The sequence below is a fragment of the Mustela nivalis genome (genome assembly GCF_964662115.1).
Source record: "Mustela nivalis genome assembly, chromosome: 16".
NCBI classification, from domain to species: domain Eukaryota; kingdom Metazoa; phylum Chordata; class Mammalia; order Carnivora; family Mustelidae; genus Mustela; species Mustela nivalis.
In genome coordinates, this window is record NC_139035.1 from 45,258,018 (window position 1) to 45,280,698 (window position 22,681).

At 46.3% G+C, this 22,681-nt stretch overlaps 1 protein-coding gene across 5 annotated transcripts; it reads left to right on the forward strand.

Moving 5' to 3' along the window:
• The first annotated feature begins 4,290 nt into the window (after positions 1–4,290).
• Positions 4,291–21,967, forward strand: RHEX (regulator of hemoglobinization and erythroid cell expansion). Of its 5 annotated transcripts, XM_082702130.1 has the most exons (8): positions 4,291–4,567; positions 6,456–6,547; positions 14,869–14,974; positions 17,541–17,801; positions 18,011–18,111; positions 19,180–19,317; positions 20,597–20,667; positions 21,203–21,967. In XM_082702130.1, exons 4-8 carry the CDS (start codon positions 17,791–17,793, stop codon positions 21,401–21,403), a joined length of 522 nt encoding a protein of 173 aa, XP_082558256.1. In that variant the 5' UTR covers positions 4,291–4,567; positions 6,456–6,547; positions 14,869–14,974; positions 17,541–17,790; the 3' UTR covers positions 21,404–21,967. The 5 variants fall into 5 exon arrangements, with proteins under 5 accessions (XP_082558256.1, XP_082558258.1, XP_082558260.1 ...); XM_082702132.1 differs by lacking the exon at positions 14,869–14,974 and having other exon boundaries at positions 4,501–4,567; XM_082702131.1 differs by lacking the exon at positions 4,291–4,567 and having other exon boundaries at positions 4,590–6,547.
• Positions 21,968–22,681: the final 714 nt, after the last annotated feature.

The following is a 22,681-nucleotide window of genomic DNA, read 5'->3' on the forward strand; positions in this document are numbered from 1 at the left end:
GGTGGGGAGGATAATACAACCTACCATTTGCAGAGTGTTTTGTCGTTCATAGCGTACATTGCATGGACTCGTTGATTCTTGGACAACTCTATAAGGTGGGCATTTTAGGGCATCTGTCCCTGAGGTTGAGCTTCGGGTTTTGGAATGAGACCACCAGTCCACAAAAAGTTGCAGCTGGAAGGGAGGGCAGGGGTGGTGGTGGGGGGTGGCCGGGGGCAGGAAGCTCCCGGTGGTGGTGGACTGCGGACTCTGGAAAGGCCTGGGGCTGGGTGCTTCGTATGCTCGGTCATGTGAACGTAGGGCTGTGCACTGCACCCTGCTCGTGGTACGCTGACCTACTCCCCGATGCACAAAGGCCAATAAGGCATAGGGAAGGCACACAAATACTGCATAAAGCAAATGGCTTTTGAAATCATAGAAGATGTGAATGTGAAACCTGGTTCTGCTTCTTACAACGATCCTGAAGTTGAGAGCCTCCCCAGTTTTCAGTTTCTTTATTTTAAAACGGGATCCTCCGTGTAAGTTTGTTGTGAGGATTAAATGAATTCATGTATGGGAAGCAACTGGTACAGTTGCTGGCGCTCAATAAATACCAAAACATTTTATTACTAGTGGTGAGAAGATTTGAAAAAAATAAAACCCTTGTGGCAGGAACACTATCATTACTGAAAAATGATAATTCATGGCTCTCCAGATTGTAGATAAATGGACACGCTCAAATATTGCTAGTGGAACTTATCTTCTAAAAGCAGAAGGTCAATATGATGCAAGAACTGTAAGCACTTTCCTTGGACTTAGATATTCACTTCCAGAACTTAATCCTAAGGAAATAGTCTGAACTAAGGGGGGGGGGGTGAGTCTGTGTGTACAAAGTTATCCATGACGGTGATGGTGTTATCTGCACTAGTAAAAACACTGGAAACAACTGAGTAGATGACCCAGGGGATGGTTTGAGATTTAGGGTTAGACCAGCAAGGTGGGCTATTAGGTAGCCATTAAAAATGCAGTGAAGGGGCGCCTGGGTGGCTCAGTGGGTTAAGCCTCTGCCTTCGGCTCAGATCATGAAATCAGGGTCCTGGGATCGAGCCCCGCATTGGGCTCTCTGCTCGTCAGGGAGCCTGCCTCTCCTCTCTCTGTGCCTGCCTCTCTGCCTACTTGTGATTTCTGTCTGTCAAATAAATAAATAAAATCTTTTTTTTTTAAATGCGGTGAAGGGGCACCTGGTTGCCTCAGTTGGTAAGCATGCAACTCTTGATCTCAGGGTTGTGAGTTCAAGCCCCACACTGGGTGTAGAGATTAGTTAAAAATAAAATCTTTTTTTTAAAAAATAGCACAAATACCATTTAGTCACCGAGGAACCCCCTTAAGCAGACACCCTGAGGATAGAGGGGTCCTCGAAGAGGGTAAAAAGAGAAAAGCGAGAAAATATCCAAATATACAGCTTTAAAAGGGTAGGCAGCTGCCTGACAGTGCGAGCCTTATAGATCTTGTTCAAGATCTTGGATTTCATCCTACGTGTGATGGGAAGCCGCAGGAGAGTTTTTAGCAGAGGATGACATAACCAGAACTGTGGATTTTGAAAGCTCTTTTGTTATAATGTGGGAAACAATTTGGAAAAGTATTTTTTAAAAGCAAGTAAGGGGCGCCTGGGTGGCTCAGTGGGTTAAAGCCTCTGCCTTTGGCTCGGGTCATGATCCCAAGGTCCTGGGATCGAGCCCCACATCGGGCTCTCTGCTCAGCAGGGAGCCTGCTTCCTCCTCTCTCTGCCTGTCTCTCAGCCTACTTGTGATCTCTACCTGTCAAATAAATAAATAAATCTTAAAAAAAAAAAAAGCAAGTAGGCAGGGGGAGTAGTAGGGGAAAATCTATTAAGGTGATTGCCTAGCGAGCAAGGTGTTTCCCTTTGCCAGAAGTTGACACACCATTTTCCTCCCTTCAAGATGGAGAGAGAAAACAGTTTCTCCTGCAGAGAGTAGCTGTGTTCTCTGGGACACCCTGTATCCCACAGCCGTTGGAGGCATTGCACGGGGAAAGGGCTTTGGAAGGGATGCGGTCTTATGAACCCCGGGGAGGGTAGGGGAAAGTGTGTTATCGACGTCCATCAGCCACTCCAGCAGGTGATAAACTATCAAAAATAGCTTCCTGTTGCTGTTACAGATGTTATGACTTCTTTTATCACCGTTCTGATCTCCCCTCAGATCCTGCCTTTGGGGCTGGAGTCCGTCGAGCTCAAAGTAGAAAGAGGAGGGCCATATCATGTGGGGTTTAGCAAACGCTCCCTGGACGGGGGACCATGTGAGGAACCCATTCCCAGTGGCCTCGGGCAGGAGCAGGCTAAGTGCCCTTGTGGGTGAATCCTCAGCTTCTCTTCGGCAGGTGTCTGCCGTCAGGTTAGGCGGTGTGTAAGCTGCTGGTGTATCCCGGGCACGTGTAACAGAGCACTTGGCTTTAGTCCCTCTCTTTCCATGCCACCAACCTACTAAAGCATAGGGGCAGAAGGAGTTCTGGCCGCCCAGGACACAGAGACCCTCAATAATTCGTACTTGGCTCCGTAAAGCCCAGTCATGGGTGATCTAGTCAAAACTCCCTCCAATTCTGTATGAGAAAAATGCAGTCCAGAGAAGTCAAATGCCTCAAATCTCTAGGGCACTAACTTCCAAGTCAAGTGGATTTTCTATGGTTGCTTCACTGTCTAGTGAAAATGCACACACAGAAGACCCCGAATACGTCCCGTTCAAACAAAGATCCTTAATAACGACACGGCACTCTGAGCCTCAGAGTGGTATCATGGAAGGTTCTGGTCCAAAAGTGGTCCACACAGAAGCACAGAGCTGCGTGAAGCTTACACAGCTCTGGCTACCGCCGTAGCTACACCAGGTTCACGCCCAAGGGTAATCGCAGAGTTGAGACTCCCTTTGATCCCCGTAAGTTAACTGTAGCTCAAGTTCATTACTTAGAGGTCACGGCAGAGACGGGAGAGGAGAGGAGTGTTTTTGACACTGGCAGGTGAACTGGGAGGGTGTGGAGAGCCTCATTAGGAAATCACTCTTGTGGGCTCTTCAATCTTGACTGATAACAGGGCTCGATGTTCTTAACACAACTCATGCGAAAGGGAAGAAACGGCAGCTCCAGCCACAGATGTATTTCCACGGTGAGCCAAGGACACATCAAGGACCATAAAACACTGAGCAGGACTCAGCCTAAGGGAAGGCTTTCTAACCTTTTTAGAGAATATAAAGATAGATCACTGCTATTTGTTGTTTACCCCAGAAAGGAGCTTCTGTTAAGTGTTTTGCCTATTTATTTGTATTCTTTAACTTTAAACAAACTTATGAGTTTTTTTTTCCAAAAAATTGGGTATATATATATATTTTAAAAGATTTTATTTACTTATTTGACAGAGATCACAAGTAGGCAGAGAGGCAGGCAGAGAAAGAGGAAAGGAAGTAGACTCCCTGCTGAGCAGAGAGCCCGATGGGGGACTTGATCCCAGGACCCTGGGATCATGACCTGAGCTTTAACCCACTGAGCCACCCAGGCACCCCAATTGGGTATATATTATTAACCCAATTTTACAAGTGAAAGAACTGAGGATCAGAGAGGTTAAACAACTTTCCTCAAGTCACACAGCTACCAAGTAGTGTAGCAGGGTTTACATCTGAATATATCTGATTCTGAAGCCATGATTCTACAGTGATTAATCTGTCGTGAACGGGGAGTTGACATCCCAGAGACCTATAAAATTCTGCTTTCTTTGTTTGACAGTTTAAGATCATTTCACCCTCATGTCTTCTCCACTACCATATCTCAAGGGTTTTAGGTTGTGACCTACCAAAAGCCTGCGATTGACCTTCCTTGCCTTCCTGGTATGATCACAGAAACCGCAACAAGCGTCTTAGATTGGTGTCATTTAAGGTTTAATGGCAAAGAAATTGTCCTTGCAAAATGGTCCTCATTCATTGACCTCTATCCTATCCACAATCCCTTAATCTAGGGCCACATCACACACAGATTCAAAGATGGGCCAGGCTGGAAGGGACCTTTGCCAATATTTAGAGACCTGCTTCTTCATTTTCTAGAGGAAGAGCAGGAGTTACCTGATGGGAACGTGGGTTGTCAGAACTCATGCAGCAAGTGAAAGCTCGAGGTGGGACTCGAACCCAGGCCTCTGGACTACCCTACCAGTGCTCTTTCCATGCTAGCAGGCCTCTTGCGTATTTGTGGTATTTAAATACGAGTTCACATGGAGATAAAGAAACTACTAATCTCCTCCATCTACGTAAACCGTCTGCAGAGAGGAGCAGGGTAGAGCCCTGCAGAGAAAGATAGAAGGTGCTATCTGCTGCTTCACTCCGCTCTCCGCAACTGAGCTAGATGGTAATCTCTGAGCAGCGTGCCCCCGCCCGGCTGGAAATGGTGAAACATTTGTGACTGACCTCCAATGACCAAGAAGCTTCTGGGTGGGGCTGGCGCGCGAGGTGGGGGGGCGGGGGTTGGTGGGGACGCTGTTTCCATTAGGACAGTGCCGAAACACAAGCTGGGGTCAGACGTTGCTTGTTGTCCTGCGGTAAGTAGCCTCTGGGGAGGTGGATTTTTAAATTAGTTGGAAGAGTGTGTGTCTGTGAACATAGAGTGCGGAGGTCTCAGAGGGGATTCTCTGCCTGTGTGCTGGGATTGCAGAGTGTGGAATTCACTTGTATTTGTCTTGGAGTGGACCTAAGATTGAACGGTTTGTACTAGATGGACATTAGTCTCTTGTTCCCGAGACCTAAGATGCGTGTGCGGTAACAGCTGTGGCAATCAGAGCTCCAGCTAGAAGCTGCGTAGACCTTGGATCCAGTCAGAGCTAGATCCAAGGAACTCTGCTAAACCTGTGTAAGCCTCAGTTTCTCCATCTGTAAAATGGGTGTACAACCACCTACCTTCCACCGTTGCTCTGAGGATAACAGACAAGTCATACATTTGATGCCTAGTGAAGCAGTCACTCAATAATAGCTATTAATTAATCATTCTTGTTAAGTCAATGGGGAACTCAATCCCAGAGAATGTCGCCCTGCGGGAGAACTGTCTTTAAGATTTGTTCCAAGTTGCAAAAGACTGGCATATGTGGAGGGAAGAGACTGGGGTGGCAATTTGAACACGTTATGAGTGGGAGTCAGAGACTGCACACCGTCACAAGGAAAGTTGTGGAACAACGGCAAAGAGTGATACGTGACCCTTACATAGAGTTTATCCTGCACCCAAAACCGTCCTAAGAGCTTTACATAGACTAATTCATTTTGTCCACAGAGCAGCCCTGAAGATGCTGGTGCTATTAACAGCTTCTCTTACAGTTAAGGCAACTGAGGCACAGAGGAGTTAAGTGACTTGACTGAAGTCAAACAGGGAAAGAAAAGCTTTTGGAGAACATTAGCGCCCAAGAGCATGCTTAGAGCCGTCCTCTGGAAGTTCAGGAGGTGCAGAGCTCACGAGTGCCCATGAGGCTCTCACAGAGGACTTGGTGATGGGACAATCTGTTTCTCACTCTGTATAGTGACCTTGTTGTTTGAGCTGCGGCAACTCTGCTCAAAACGATACAGTGAGTGGAATAGGCTGTGCAATTGGCAGGACCCAGGGCAAATGAAAATCTGGGGTTCCTTGTTAAAAAATGATTAAGGATCTAGAGATGGCAAGAGCAGAGTCATAAACCAATCCAGGGACCCTCGCCCAGCTAGACTACATATGTGGCAGGCCCTGAGACCCAACTGTGAGGCAGAAACAGTGGAAGCTTCCACAGTCTCACTTACCCGCTGTGATAAACTCTAGGAGGGAGACATTTGACTTCCCAATTAGCAGGGGGGAACTGAGACTCAGGGACGTTGAGTGGCTCCTCCAAGGCTAAATAGTGTTTCTTCTAAATAAATGGCTTGAATTGCAGTGTGTACAGAATGTGACAAAACGCGACAGAATGATTTGGCCCTTTCACTTTACCGGGAACTTTGTGGGGCCAGCAAAACAAATCTATGAATACTGCTGAAGTTGCTTGCGATTCCCCGGGTACTTGCTGATTTAGGCTTAGAACTAAGTCGCATTCAGGTTGCATTGATCCCAAGTCATTGCTGATAGAAAATGCCTTCCCCCAGACTACGAATTTGAGATTTTGAGTAATCTGTTTTCCTTCTTAAAACTTGGCTGTGCCTGTCCCTATAAATGTGTACTACCAGAGATGCGGCAAATCTGGTGAAACTCAGACTTGCTATTTCTGGTTAACTTGAGTCTCTCATCATTGATGTCCGTGTTACACTCAGGGAATTCTAGAACAACAACACATCGGAACTGGATCTATTTAGCACACCACCCCCCTCGGTTTTAGACAGAGAAACTGAGGCTCAGAAAGAAGTGACATGCCCAAGGCGGCTGAATTTGCAAAGTCACCAAGCTGGACAGTTGGTTGGGGTTTTCCTTTCTCGTTCCAGATTATGTCCCAGCCTCCTGGGGTGAGACCCCTGCCATGGTAACCAGCGCTGGAGGGAATCCAGAGGAGATCTTTCTGACGCCCAGGACAAAGGTGATGCCCTTACTCTCTGTTGTCCCCTTCCCCACGGTGTCTTGCAGAACTCACTCCTCCCTTCTCACTGTGGGGTACTTTGACCTTCTCTGTCCGCTGGTGCATGGACACGGCAATAGTCATGGGAGTAGGGACTGTTTAGGACTAAGGACTTCCCAGGACCATATGGCTTTGTATCTTCGGTTGCTTATAACTCTCATTTAAAAATCATGGGTGAAGGGCGCCTGGGTGGCTCAATCGGCTAAAGCCTCTGCCTTCAGCTCAGGTCATAATCCCAGGGTCCTGGGATCAAGCCCCCCATTGGGCTCTCTGCTCAGCATGGAGCCTGCTTCTACTCACCCCCCGCACCTGCCTCTCTGCCTACTTGTGATCTCTAATAAATAAATAAAATCTCTAAAAAAAAAATTTTAAAAAGTAAAAATCATGGGGGAGCCCTGTTTTCTTACAGGGCCTATTAGAAATGGGTGCATTGTAATAGGTAAGCCGGTGTGTGTTCAAACCTCTGTTTGGCTCTGAGGATCCCTCCCTGTTGAGCACCTCTACATGCAGCACTTGACTAACCTTCTTAAATATTGCGTGCAGTATGGTAAAGGCTCTGGCCCCCAAAAATAGGGTTTGAATTCTGTCCTCTCCGTGGGGGATGAAAGTCCGGTTTTCTCATATGTAAAATTGGGACAACAACAGTTGCTACCTTGTAAGTTTGTTATCCTGATGTTTAAGCAAGATAATTTATAGGGCCATCTGGCTGGCTCATCTGGCTGGCTCGTGACTCTCAATCTGGGGTCCTGAGTTCGAGCCCCACATTGGGCACAGAGCCTCCTTTACAAAAATTCAAAAAATAAAAAAACAGTAAGATAATTTATGCCAAGTGTTTTGCATGATGCTAGCATATAACAAGCCCCCATAACGTGTGTGAGTTAAGAAAATGAAGCAGGTGCTGTCCCCATTTTTCAGATAGAACACTGAGGCCCAGGGAGAGAAAGCAGCTCATAGCCAGGAAGGTCAGAGCTTAAATTCCAAACCGAAGCCATCTGGCCACCAAGTCCCTACTCCTCACCGTCTGCCTGTACCTACCCGTAAGGCTGCCTTGCAGTGCATCCAGCTTCCTCCCACAGTCTCTTATTTACGTGCGGCCAAATCTGTGTGGAAGCCTGCCGAAGACAGTGGCTTCCCCTGCAGTCAGGGCTGACAGACGCATTTCGCTGGACTGCTCCGTCCCTACTTCTCCATCATTCATTGCCTGTTCTTCGAAGTTCCCCCTCGGCCTCCTCTCTGAGTGTTCTGTGCAGGGGGGATCAATTTCTCCTCCAAGACAGTACATATTACAGACATCATGCCTTCCTCCAACTTTGTTGTGACGTCTCTTCTGCTTTTCGATTTTTTTGTATGTTAATGTCTTGGTTTTTCAGGTACAATGAGAGCTTTTGAATGTTCAGATGGCGTTCTCCCGTTCATCCTGTCCGTCAGACTACTTCACACAGAGCCACACACCTAGACCACTCACAATATATTTAATTGGAACTCACACATGGAGCTGATCTCTCAATGTTTTATTAACATAATAAGATACAATTTATGTAAATAAACTTTTTATGTAGATAAATTTAGTACTAGGCTAATTGAGGGACTCAGAGTTTCTGGGCTTATTTCAATATTTTTAAAGTGGTTTTTTTTCCTGGGGCACCTCAGTGGCTCAGCCGTTAAGCATATGCCTCAGGGTCATGATCTCAGGGTCCTGGGATTGAACCCCACTTCCGGCTCCCTGCTTAGCAGGAAGCCTGCTTCTCCCTCTCCCACTCCCCCTGCTTGTGTGCCCTCTCTCGCTGTGTCTCTCTCTGTCAAATAAATAAATGTAAGTAAAATCTTTTTTTTTTAAAATATTCTTTTTCTGATTAGAAAAAAGATACATTAACTACCGAAAACTTTGACAGTGACAGATAGTATAGAGAGTTAAATAAAACACCACCCACAATACCCAGTTTTGTTAATATTTAAGTATATTTTCTTCTACTTCCCCTTTTCAAACAAAGTACATTTAAATGAAATCCCTGATTCAATTTCCATAAGTTTATATTTGTGAACAAATCTATATTTGATATGCAAAATCACTGTCAATGAACTATTCTGGATTTGATGAACCAAATCAGGTAACTGGGGGCTATTACTAAACTAATGTAAAAGACAAAAGAGTTGAATGACCCCAAATGTTCTTTTTTGTACAAGGTTTTATTCTTTTAATATTTTTAATATGTTTTGTATGTAGCTAAATATAAGTGCATGATATATCTTCATGGAACAGACTCCTTCCCCAGATTAATTTTTTCTCAATGTAATGTAATTTTAAATGTTGGTGTAACATTCCATTCTGTACCTTCACCGTGATTTATTTAATCTTTGTTTTTCAATGAAATAGTTTCCCATTTTCACTTTTATAATTGGTAGTGGTAAGACTACCTTGTAATAGCAGGTTTGGTCCCATTCCGGATTGTTTGTAAATTGTTCCATGCCTTTTACCCATTTACCAATTAGGGGTTTAAGGGTTTTTCTTAAGAATTTTTGGGAAGAGGGGCGCCTGGGTGGCTCAGTGGGTTAAGCCGCTGTCTTCGGCTTAGGTCATGATCTCAGAGTCTTGGGATCGAGTCCCGCATCGGGCTCTCTGCTCAGCCTGCTTCCCTCTCTCTCTCTCTGCCTGCCTCTCCATCTACTTATGATTTCTCTCTTTCAAATAAATAAATAAAAATCTTTAAAAAAAATAAAAAGAATTTTCTAAATTATGCTTTCCTTTCCTCCCACTGCTTTGTGACCCACTTTTGTGATTTATTTATTATACATCCTAGCAAATTTTTTTCAAGTCTACACCACCCTTTAAAAGTGGTATGTTAGGGGCACCTGGGTGACTCAGTGGGTTAGGCCGCTGCCTTCAGCTCGGGTCATGATCTCGGGGTCTTGGGATCAAGTCCCACATCGGGCTCTCTGCTCAGCAGGGAGCCTGCTTCCCTCTCTCTCTCTCTCTGCCTGCTTCTCTGCCTACTTGTGATCTCTCTCTGTCAAATAAATAAATAAATAATCTTTAAAAAAAAAAAAGGTGGTATGTTAGGAGGTTCCTGGGTGGCTCAGGCCTTACGCATCTGTCTTCGGCTCAGGTCATGATCCCAGGGTACTGGGATAGAGCCCCGTGTCGGGCTCCGTGCTCAGTGTGAAGCCTCCTCTGTCTCTCCCACTCCTTCTACTTCTGTTCCCTCTCTTGCTATCTCTCTCTCTGTGTCAGATAAATAAATAAAATCTTTAAAAAATTAAAAAAAAATTTTTTTTAAGTGGTATGTCACGGGGCACCCGGGAGATGCAGTCGACTGAGCGACCAGCTCTTGGTTTGGGCTCAGGTCGTGATCTCAGGGTGGTGAAATGGCGCTCTGTGAGTTTCTCTCTCTCTCTCTGTTCCCCCTGCGCTCTCTCCCTCATTCTCTCTCTCTCTCTCTCTCTCTCTCACACTCAGATAAATAAATAAATCTTTTTTTAAAAAAAGTGGTATGTCAGGAACCTGCCTGGTCACAATTCCTTTTCACATATGTTTTAGCTCTTCTCAACTGTTATTCTTCCCCCTGGGGAAATTTGAGATTTCATTTGGAGTTGTAAAAAATTCTCACTGTAGTTTTGATTGCAGTTATTCAGAACCAACAAATTCATTTCAAAGTGATCTTTTTCAGTCTTCCAGATTCCTGATCTGAAATATCGTGTGTCTATTAGTTTATGTCTTTTTTAATTTTTTATTTCTTTTTTTAAAAGATTTTATTTTTAAGTTTCTGCACCCAACGTGGGGCTCAAACTCACAACCCTGAGCTTAAGAGTCTTGTGTTCCCCTGAACGAGCCAGTCGGATGCCCCAATTTTTAGATATCTCAGTACATTTTTATTACTTTCTTCAAATTATTCTTCAAATTATTCTCAGCTCTATCTGGTGTGATGGCTGCTGAGGCTCCTGGTTCTCGCTCCCTGCAATTCCATTTCCTAACTGGTTATGGCTGATCTAATAGGGAGAAGAACTGATAATTTTAGAATATTACCATGCCTGGGTGTGCCTGGGTGGCTCAGCGGGTTAAAGCCTCTGCCTTCGGGTCAGGTCATGATCCCAGGGTCTTGAGATCAAGCCCCACATTGGGCTCTCTGCTCGGCGGGGAGCCTGCTTCCTCCTCTCTCTCTGCCTGTCTCTCTGCCTACTTGTGATTTCTGTCTGTCAAATAAATAAAATAAAATCTTTAAAAAAAAAAAAAAGAATATTACCATGCCCTCAGGACTTTCTCAAGTACTCTCATCAATTCCACTACTTTTTCAATCAGTTCTTTGGGGATTTCTAGGTATATAATCACGTCTTTTGCAAATAAGGATGAATTTGACTTGCCTTTGCCCCAAACCATGACTTTATTGCTTTCATGTATCAGTTAATAGCTCAGCTCCAGCACGAGCCTGCCTGGGCACCAAGCCCTGTTACCTCTTCTTATAGTCTTGAGCAAGTTATTTAACCTCTCCTTGTCTTCGTTTTGCCCTCTGTAAAACGGAAATAATAATTATACCTGAATTTTTTTAAAAAGAAAAGGAAAAGGAAAAAATAGTTCCTCCCTCTTTGGTGGCTTTGAGAATTAGACGAAGGATATATAGAAAAGTGTCCCCAAGCCTGCCCCGTAACTATTCCAGACCCTTATGATTATTGGAGGTTGGAGCCTGGAAGGACTTCCTACTTCCCAGAGTTATAATTGCGAGGATTAATTTTTTTAAATGGTTACAGCAGACATCCTCGTTCTCAAATAACCGCTAAAACATTTTACCGCTTGGTAAGATGTTGATTATTGGTATAGAAGAGATAGTCTTTATTATGGCAAGAAATAAGTCTCATATTCTTATTTTATCAACTTATGAAAAAAGAAACGAGTATCTGACTTCATCCGACGATGGTGTTTGTATATTATGGAGATCATCATTGCAAAAACTCCATTTACTGATGCTCTCTTCATATTCTGTAACAGGCAGTTCCCTGTAATGATTGAGAGCTGAACTTGGTTTGCTGTTTGGCACTTCCAGCAGCGGGGGAGGGGGTGTGAGGAATGGGGGTGGGGACCAGCGAAAATTGCTCACCCTTCCCAAGCCTTTTATGGTCCCACTAGGAAATCGGGATCATGTCTATTCTTGCAGAGCGAGAGCTCAAAAGAGCATGGTAAATACTCAACACCAGTTTTCATTATTGTCATAGTTGACTTCCTGGATGTCTCTGGAGTAACTTCTTAATATTATCTTATATTTACTTCTGTATTCATAAGTGACATGATCCGGCAGAGTCTTCCATCTTTTTCTGTGCCCTGGATCTGTATAATAGCACGGAAATTACATGTTCCTTAGAAGTTTAAAATAACTCTGGGGCACCTGGGTGGCTCAGTGGGTTAAGGCCTCTGCCTTCAGCTCAGGTCATGATCTCAAGGTCCTGGGATTGAGTCCCGCATCGGGCTTTCTGCTCAGTGGGGGGAGCTTGCTTCCCGCCCACCCCTGCCTGCCTCTCTGCCTACTTGTGATCTCTATCTAATAAATAGATAAAATCTTTAAAAAATAAAAAAGAAGTTTAAAATAACTTATTTTCTAATACTATTTGGACACAAATTTTGAGTCGATTAATTGCAATAATGCTTTTATTTTCTAGAGTCATTTATTGCATGCTTATTATTATTATGTGACAAAAGCTATAATAAGTACTTCACATAGCTCCTCTTGTCATCCTCAGAAGCAAGTATCATTTATATTTGTCTTACTGAAACCTGGGAACTAGTTATTATTGGTCCCATCATACAGATAAGAAAACTGAGGCTTTGAAGAGTTCAAGAACTAGACCAAGTTCATGCAGGAATGAGCGGGGACGTGAACCCAAGCTGACTGCCGTTCTGTGCTTTTCGTGCTAAATAGCACGCTGCCTCCAGAAGTCTTTCTTGTTACTTTGTTTTGATTTTGGTCTCTAAGTTTCCTGTGCCTTATGGAATCAATTTTTCTAATTTATATTTTTCTAGGAAATCATTATTTTTATTGATATTTCATTTTTTAAAAACACCTTAGTAGCCTCATAATTTTTTATCTCCTCTGTTTCTGTGGCTTTATTCATTATGAGTTTGGCTTATATATGTTACCTCCTTTTCTTGATTATTTCAAAGTGCATTTTAAGTTAGGGGATTAAAGTCTAGTAATGTGAAGGAGAATGGATGATATTATAAAATGGAAACAGATTTTTTTCTTTTAAAATATCCCATTTCTATCCAAATTTGTTTCTCTTCCCCGCTTCCTTACTTCAGTCTTTTTTTTTTTTTTTTTAAGATTTCATTAACTTATTTGACAGATAGAACACAAGGAAAGGAGCGTGGCAGGCAAAGTGAGAAGCAGGCTCCTCACTGAGCAGGGAGGCTAATGTGGGGCTCAATCCCAGGACCCTGGAATCATGATCTGAGCTGAAGGCAGACGCTTAACTGAGTGAGCCACCCAGGCACCCCTTACTTCAGTCTTTAAAAAAACAGAATACTTGGATCTCAAAAGAGCCCGAGGAGCACTTTCGAGTGTCCGGCCGTTCATTCACCAGGGCCTAGAAAGGACGTCTACTTGTCTCAGCTCCACAGTGAGGGAGCGGCAGGGCTGGGAGAAGCAGCTCGGCTCTCATCTCTTTGGCTTTGTTCTCTCTCCACACCATTCAGCTATGCTAGGGCTCAAAATTTTAATTTTAAAAATAAGCTAATGAAGATTGCAGAAAAAGTCTTTTTAAGGGATGCCTGGGTGGGTCAGTCAGTTAAGTGTCTGCCTTTTGCTCTGGTCATGATCCCAGGATCCTGGGATCGAGTCCCCGGGCATTGGGCTCTGCTCAGTGGAGACATTGCTTCCTCCTCTCCCTCTGCCTGTTGCTTCCCCTGCTTCTCTCTCTCTCTGTCAAAAAAAAAAAAAAAAAATATCAATAAAGCCCTAACTATATTGATAGCAATTATTGATTATTGCAATCTGTGTGGTTTTCATAGAAATCTTCTATTGTGCTCTTGTTCTAAACCACTCTTCATAGAGTGACTCTCTCCAAAGAAAGCATGTCAGGCAGGAACGCAGTGTGTCCCTACTATTTCACGTCAATGTTGGGTTGTACCAACTAAAGGCTCCTCTATCATTAGAAAGGGGAAGCAGAAAGATGGGATCCAGGTGTACCCGGAAGTCTTGGGATTTCCAGGCGGGCCTGACGTGGACAGAGGAAATGCTTCCAGCACTCTTCTGGACTGTGGTGGGCAGGTCCTTGGCTGGAGGCTGCATTAGTGTTGGTTCATGTGTCAAAACTCAGCAGGTCAAAGAGGGCAAGACAGTCCCAATCTTGATGATGAGATGAGCCAGTGGCAAACTCTCTCATGGTCCAGGCACTGTTTTTCACAACCTAATTACCCTAATTTGCTCATTTCCTGGTTATTTGGTATGTGTGTGGGGGGGAGGTGCAAATGAGCAGATGCTTTTGCCCACTGTCTGATCAGCAAATCTGCAATTAGACCCTAAGGAACAACCTGTTCATTGTGGTTAGGGGCCATTAGCCACTTAAATAATGACATCTGTCATCATTTTTGTACCTCATCCTGTCCCAGTTCTTATCTTCAAACTATACTCAACATGAGTGCCTGAGTTTCCTCAAATAGACCAGCTCAATTCTAATAGCTCTACTCTAGGCGCCATCTTGGTGAAGTGTTTCAGATCTTCCTCCATTTACAGTGGGGTTAGGTCCCGATAATCCCACTGCAAATTGAAAGCGTTTGAAGCCTGAACTGCATTTACTCTACCTAACCTACCAAACATGGCTTCGCCTAGCCCATCTTAAACAAGCTCAGAACACTATGGTTGGGCAAAGATCATCCAACACAGAGCCTATTGTATAATAAAGTGTTGAATATCTCATGTAGCTTATTGAACCCAGCACTGAAAGCAAACAACAGAATGTGTATGGGGGTGTGGAAGGGTCGTGAGTGTATCGGTTGTTGACCCTTGTGATGGCACAGCTGACTGGGAGCTGCCCAGCATCAGACAGGGTACCGCACCGTGCCTGGCCAGCCCGCAAACAGATCCAGATGCAAAATTCCAAGCACGATTTCTACTGATGGGTGTCTTTTCCACCACTGTCACGTCTAAAAGCCAAGTCAAATTGTCAAGAGTGCCCAACCGTAATTACTGAGTGCTTCCCCCATGCCTGGCATTGTATACCGGTCTTTAGAAATAGCATAACGCACCGAGCGTACACAAGAACTCGGTGAGGCAGAGGCTGTCATTCTCCCCATCTCACAGGTACAGAGGCTGAGGTACTGAGAAGTTTAATAATTCCCAGTTGGAAGGGAAGAGAACTTGGACTCTATCCGACATCTGTTGGACTTTAGGCTTGATCCTCGCACAGGTACAGTGTGTCATTTGGCTGGTAAGATGTTTGTAATATATGAAAACGATGGAAGGAAGTAGAGGCACTATAATTTAATATAAAGAGCCAAAAGTAGGTATCGGTTTTAAAACAACGGGACATTGATTTAATTCAATGATTCTCAACTGGGGGCAAGAATTGCTGCCTCGGGGTGAGGCTTTTGGAAATGTGTAGGGCCTTTCTCAGTCATTTTGGTTGTCCCATTAACCTATTAGGATGGTGGTCTCCTGGGATGTCAAAATGTGCAGCACAGCGGAAAAGAGTTCTAGACAACAATGAAAGATCTGTTGGAGCTAGATCTCAGAAAAAGTGCTCAGAAATACTGATAAAGAGGAATAGTAGTAACTCACAATGAAGCCATCGAACTCAAGAGTAGCACACTCAAATGGCTCAGGGGTCAGTCAGGGCCTCCAAATCCAACTCTTGAAAAAACCTCATCAAACAGAATCACCGAGACACCAAATTTGGTCTGTGGGCCTCCAGTTTGGAGCTTTGTAATGGAGGTTTTTCTGATCTGGAAACATGTTTACGATACATTCAGTGACGAGGAAAAGCTGCCGATCAGTACGATGCCGTGTTTAGAGAAGACTGTACGTGTACACATGTATTTACACGTGCACACAGAAAGAGTATCTATAGTTATGAGAATATGCAGAAAATGTTACAGAATAAAATGCGGGTGATTTTGTGAAATGTTTTGCTTATTTGCATTTTAAATTCCACCACAAATGTCCGTTGGTTGTTTAATTTTTAATAAATAAGGAGAGAAAGGAGCCTTAAAAAATATTAAAATTCGAGTGTGGTTTCAGAACACAGCCCTTAGTGGCTTTCTGGCCATTCCCTCTGATGAAAGAAAGAGAATAATTTCTGTGATTAAGGACAAATGAGACATTGAAGATGAGGTAATCAATACTAAAGCACTAGAGCGCCTTTGAAACTGGAACAACACTGCTGGTTTCCCAGACACACTGGTTTGGCTTCTAGCTCCTTCCTGTGATGTTCACGTCTTTTGTGATTCAATAAAGCTCTTCTGTCAAAGTCCAATCTCCCTTTTGCCACTGCCCCAGAAATCAATACTGGAATTGGCTTCAGAAATCAATACCTGTCAAAATTTTAGGCAGGCTTATCCAAAATAAGTCAAGAGCAAGGCATTAAAACTCTCATCTGTGCCTTTTTTCAAATCAAGTTGCCCCCACCTCTTGAAGATCATTGTTTTTTCCTGAAAAACCCCCATTTTGCTTCATCTCCATCGTTTTTGTGTTTTGTGGTTTTGTTTTGTTTTTTTCCAGCTCTGTAAATTTTATTTTGTGCACAAGTCACTTTTAACTGAGCTTTCTTTCTGGAGTTTGCTGATCACTGGGGGCAGGGGGTGGGGGCGATACTGGATTTTCTACGCACTTGTCTATGGACTTTGGGAACTGCCTGGAGTGTTTTCTCACCTGCCCGTCTGGGTTGTGTCTACTTCCCGCTCCCCTGAACCCCTTCTAACCAGCGCATGATACTCATAAGGCAACCCACCGCGTTCAACTTGAAAAGCAAAGGGTAATATTAGGTGCTTTCGGGAGAAGTAGCTAAGGACGTAGGATGAATAAATTGGATATGTGTTGTTTCCAACATTTTGATCTTGTAAAGTCACGGCCAAGGACTAGCTTGATACTGTGTGAAAGAAGATGGTGGTATTTTTCTCTCTGGAAACTTCCAACTGGCCAACACCCACAGCCCTGGAGAGGCCTTCGTGGCAAACCCCACACATCTTCCTGCCCAACACGGCCTTCTCTCTCTTTTGACTCTTGGTCCCAGTTCTGATCTTAGAAAGCCCCTGTGTGAGAACCACAATCAAAACAAAAGTTTTCAGGACTTTCCACAGCACCCTTAGCCCTTGGAAATCTTAATGACAGTAAAAGTCTTGTAAAGGTTTACAGTGTACAGCAGGACAACTCGGGGGTTGTGCCCCTCATCTCAGGACAGTGTAAGTAAGTATCCTTTCAAAAGTTTTGAAGTTGTCCTGCCTTTGTCTTAGAGTAAACGCCATATTCAATAAAATGCTGATGAAATTCATACGCTGATTTTTTAAAATCCGCATATCCATGGGCATATATCCAGAGTCTTGGTCCTAAAACCCCACGAAGCCACACCCAGTGTGCGTGTGAGTGTGTGTGCATGTGTGTGTATTTAAGATTTGGGTTTCTTCCATGACTCCCTCTCGTTGCATTTGCTTGAGTGGAACCCTTGGCACTTCCAGCAGCAGGCTCCCCGGGAGCCGGGACCAGTGGTGGGACTTGTAGGCTTGAGTTTAGAGCCCAAAGCTAGGCCCGGCCGCGTACTGGCTGCGTGACCTCAGCTGTGTCCCTCTGCTCTCTGAATCCCACAAGTTTGTTATGGGGGGGGGGGTCTCACAATCTCTTAGCCCTGGGCCGCGTGAAAGAGGTAGGAGGGGCTCAGCACTGTGGCCGGCATGGAGTGGCTGCCCCATGACCCCCACCCCGCCGCCCACTGTTGGGTACAAATACCTAACGACTAGTTACTCCTTCTTTTGTATATTCAGAAACTGCAATCTGGGGAGAGGAAAGCCAGTGCCCCCCCACCCCCAGCAGCCAAGTTTGCCTGAGTGGAGCTGGGGGGTAGAGCCCCCGAGTCCTAGCAGCCGCCTTGCCTCCTGTGTTTCTCCTGGACGGTCCTGAGGGTGCCCTGCGTGCAGACCAGGTGCCCAGCCTCGTGCCCCGCACGTCTCCTCCTTCTGCCCCTGGAAGAGCCCGAGCCTCACTGGCGACCCGCGGCCGCCCTGCAAGCCCATCATGCTGACAGAGTGAGTGGGGTTTTCCAATCAGACTCACAGGCGTAGCTGACTTCGGAGCACGCACACCACCCTCCCTGGCTGCCCAGAGAGGCAAAGGCACCGGCTCTGAGACACACAGCATCAACCGATGGCTGTCTCTGGCTGGGGGCCGGGATGGGTATGTGGCTCTATGAGAATCTCTGCAGCCTCTGACTCCGACCCTTCTCCTGTCCCAACAGAGACATGAAGCTCTGGCACGGCTTAGTGATTGCAGCGGTGTCCCTCATCCTACAGGCCTGCCTCTTTGCGGCCATCAGCTACCTGCTCAGCAGGCACATGGGTAGGTGGCCTTGCATTCCCTTCTCTCCTAGCCACTTGCAGGGACCATACCCGAGCCTCCAGCAAGACAAACCCCTGAACACCCCTGGAATACCTACTTGAGAATCCACTGGCCAGATCACCCCTTACTGGGGAATCCCCACTCTGACCCGACCTGTTTTTGGTTGGGGATGGCGGCCCACAGTCCTTCCACTATCCAGACCTTCTACCCAGAGACCAGCTCCTGCAGTGCTCTCGGGGGTGGGCGCATTCAGCCGGGGTCTGACTCATCTTCTTCATCGCCGCTGAAGGACTCAAGGGCGAAGACATGGCTCTGGGTATGACTAGACTAAGAGACTGGCTTGCATTCTTGAAGTGATTCTCGATGGAAAATAGAGAAGTTCTGTTCTGGGATGGCATTATAATTAGGGAAAGTAAAATAAAGAAATAAAGGAAGTAAATAATGAAAGGGTTTTCAAGCCATCCATCCCAGCCAGCCAGCCAGCCAGCCAGCCAGCCAGCCATTCGTTCATTCATCACAACAGGGAACAAAACAAAATTCCCGTCCTTCTATAACTTGCATTCATGGGGGGAACAGACAACAAACCAGATAAACAGGTAATACACACGCGTGTTGGATTATGGTGAATGCTAGGGAAGAAGATGATGAAGCAAGGCCAGGAGATAGGAAAGGGATGATGGCCAGCATCACTGACACTGACATGCCGACATTTGCATATAAATCTCTGGAAGTGAGGGATCGAGATGCATCTGCAAAGGCCCTGAGACAGCGAGATGCATCTGCAAAGGCCCTGAGGCAGAAACGTGTTTGGTAGCGAACAGCAGGAGCAGAGAGGCCAAGGTGGCTGGAACTGAGAGGGATAGTGATGCCATGGAGGTCCTTGGAGGCTGGGACTTCAGCTTGTACTCTGAGCTAGGCGAGGGCTGCTGCAGGGTTTTGAATGGAGGCCTGAGCTTTGAAGAGGTCCCTCCAAATGTTTTTGCCCTACTGAGGGCAGTGCTCAGAGACAGTGTGTGCTTGCTTGACCTAGAGAGCTGCCACTGTTGACCCTTGCCTTGTCCCCTTTAGCCAAGGAGAGTGAGCGGCTACTGAAAGGGACCAGGCTCCAGGCCCCGAACCCCAGCCCTGCCCACCATCAGCCACTTGCTGCCAAGGAGGAGACTCCCAGCACTTCTGTGTCTGAGCCCCATTACAGGCGTTATAGGCGTGAGTAATGGGGAGGAAGAAGCGGGGGTGGGAGGGAGCGAACTTGTCCTAAAGCTTCTTCTGCTCTGTCGGGGCGCCCAGGGAGCCGCCCTACAGTGGCCTGCTCTGTCCCCATCTGCCCAACCCCCAGCTGGAGGATTTCTTGCACCCACCTCAGGGAAGGCCTTGCCAAGCCTACCTTTTGCAGTAAGCTGCTCTTCCTATCACACGGGGCGCATCTCGCTGGGTTTGTGTGGATCTGGGTTTGGCCCAGTGTAAGCCACTGCAGAAGGGGTTTGGGGCTGTCTCTGTTCTGTCTCTGTAATACTATGGCGCCGGTTAGTGGGGCGGCCAAGATATCAACCGCCTCTGGCCATGGGATCCGGGTGTTTTAATAAACACGAGTCTTGGTGATGGTTCAAATCCCCATTCCCCATGGGCAAGTGAACCAACAGGGACACCACCCTCTTGCTTTCTCTCAGGGCTGGGGAGATGCACCAGGCCACCGTTCACACAGTGGAAATGGCTGCTTCCACAGCAAGACCACAGCCCCGCTCTACTCACTCCCCAGAGATCACACTGTTTCTTATGGTTTATCGCTTGGCTGATTTGCATTTGCTCCATCTAATTTTAGTTTTTCAGTTGGAGGGATCTGGTGGTCAGGCTTCCCCCGGCGCTGAGATAAGAGCCTGTGGGGACCAGAAGACAGCACTCATGTGAACTGAGTGTTTCTGTGGGAGCGGAGGGGCCCTGGTGTCGCTGGGACCCTGGCCGGAGAGCTTCACTGGAGCCCTGGCCAGAGACTCAGCGACGCTTTGGCTCTCAGGGACCTGGGAGGAGTCATCCAACCCTCTTGCTTCACAGGAAGCAAAACCAGACACAAAGAGGGATGTCACCTGCCTAGCTAGAGCTAGCGGCGGGTCTAGATCAAACCCTGCGCGGGTGAGGTCACCACGGAGGCCCCCGAGCTGTTTGCCAGGGGCTGCTCTGTGTCCGCATGTCTCTGCTTGCCCCTCCCGACACAGCCCAGCCCTGGGGTGTCAGCTACTGGTTTTAGATGGAACTGGACAGAGCAGTGGTGCCGGGACTCCTGGGCGCATTCCTGACTATTTTGGGGGACCCTTTCTCCTCCCCCTTTCTTCAGTTCCTTTTTTCTCTTTTAGGGGGGCTCTGTATTTCTCTTCCCCACCTGGCTTCGCGAGGCTGGCTCTGCCTTTGTTTCCTTCTCCCTTCCATTGTGTCCATCCCCCCCCAACACTCCCTGGATCTCCCTGGAAGAACAGTTTCTATTTCTCCCTAGACGACAGCAACACATCCTCCGGTAGCTCTGACAGCTCGAACGGCTCAGGCAGCTCGTCTCCAACCTGCCAGGTAACAGATGCCCCCAGCAAGCCCAGCCCATCCTATGCCATTAGGGTCCTTGTTGCACAAGACTTAGCACCACCCAGGCTGCCTCAGCTACAGAGATGGGAGCAGGGCAGGCAGGCTTCTTGAATCTTTACAGCATCCTTAGGGGATGGGTGGGGGGGTGCGGGCAGGCTTACAGCAACGCAGATCTTCCACACAAAAGGGGGTCTGAGTGGGTTGTAAAAAGGCAAGTGCGAATGGGTCACCTCCTCCTCCCCGTACCCCAGTCACTGAGCCAAAGTCCCCTTTGAGTCCTGACCTCACTGGGATTCAGTCTCCACATCTTTGCTTAAACCCATGAATCCCCTACAGACAGGAGGCACGAGCGGGCAGACCTCCCCATCTCCCCCTTCCCTGTTCTCAAACCCCAGCGCCTTTCCCTTCCAGCTTGAGCTTGGGGAGCCAAGCCTCAAGTGAGAGTTCTATCCTGGGGTTCTCCCCTCCTCTGACCCTAGTAGGAATCTTGACCCCCATGCCTCTGCTTTTTCTCCCCTCTAAGGCCACGAAGAATATGAATTATGCACAAGTGGTCTTTTCCGCCACGAAAGGACTAAAAAGTGAATCTTCCCTGGACTATGAGAACATCAAGGAAACCACAGATTATGTGAACGTCAATCCAAAAAGCCACAAACCCAATTTCTGGACTTTTGCGAAGCCTGATGACTCTGAGCCGGTGGAGTACACGCAGGTGGCCCTGTGAGGTCTAGGTCTTTAAGGGGGTGCTGTTCTCTAGAAATTCTCACACTCACCTTGCAAGGGAATGACTATTTTTTAGCTCACTCAGCAAGAAAGAGCCAGCTATCAGGAAGAACCTCCACGATCAGTATGAACGAGGGGAGATAACAGTAGAGAAAGCAGGAACGTCTTTCTCCATTGAAAAGTGTGAAAAAAAATTTTTTTTAATCAACTGTAGTGGAGTTCTGTTTGGCAATCTTACCATTAAATGACTCTTGGAGCTCTTTACTGTTTGGCAACAAGCAACTTCCTTAAAAGTTTTAAATAAAATGGTCTTGGTTTCCTCTTGCCCAACCCGGGGAGCTGCCCCCTTCCAGAGCTGCATCTTGCTGAGTCGTGCTACCCTGCCCTCAGCACTTTAAAGTAGGTCACTTAGAAAGCTCCCCATCATTCAACCTTTGAATTCCCCGTTTCTTAGGAACGAAAGCTGACAGGGCCTTGGTAAATACCAACTAGCAGCCCAATCTGTGATTCCAGGGGACAAAAAAATCTCCCCCAATTCAACCCAATAAAGTGCAATCTTCTTTTCTGGTTTGTTGTTTTTGTTTGTATTAAAACAATGAGGAATAAAAAGGCACTTTCTTAACTGCATGAAGCCCAGCTTGTCTCAAATCAGCCGACGCCGTGGTATTTATGGGTAAGGTCCTAGACACAGTTTGACTGAGTCATGAATGGAGTAAAAGTGTCCACAAGCCTGTCATTTCCTTCCTCTGACACTGCCTAGAAGTTCTCATCGGTGAAACATCAGAGTCAACAAAAATAAGGACTATCCCTGTTGGAAAGGAGGATAAAATTCGTCATCATTTGTAGCTACAAAACCTCAGAGGATTTACCTCACATGTTCTAAAATTGATGATAAGATACACATACAATATACTTTTTCCAACAGGCAATTAAGCCACGAAGTGAATTTTTTTTTTTTTTTTTTTTTTTGCTCACAACAGCTAAACATCTCAAACAGTGGACCTCCCCTAACCAAATTCACAAACCCCAGAGGAGGGGCATGCAGGACTTCGAGAGGACTCTAGCGTTACCTGTGCTCCACCTACTGGCAGCAAACGACCCTTTGCGTCCTGGCACGGAGAGCAGTGGGCCGCTTTCATCTTCCCAGGCTCCTGGTCCCCAAGATGATCTGAAGACGGGGTTCTGGTTTGCGTTTCTGGGGCTGCGCAGTTCTGCCTGTTCATACATCCCTCCACCTCTTGGCTCTCATTGTGGTTCCTCTCCCGCTCCAATTCGGATG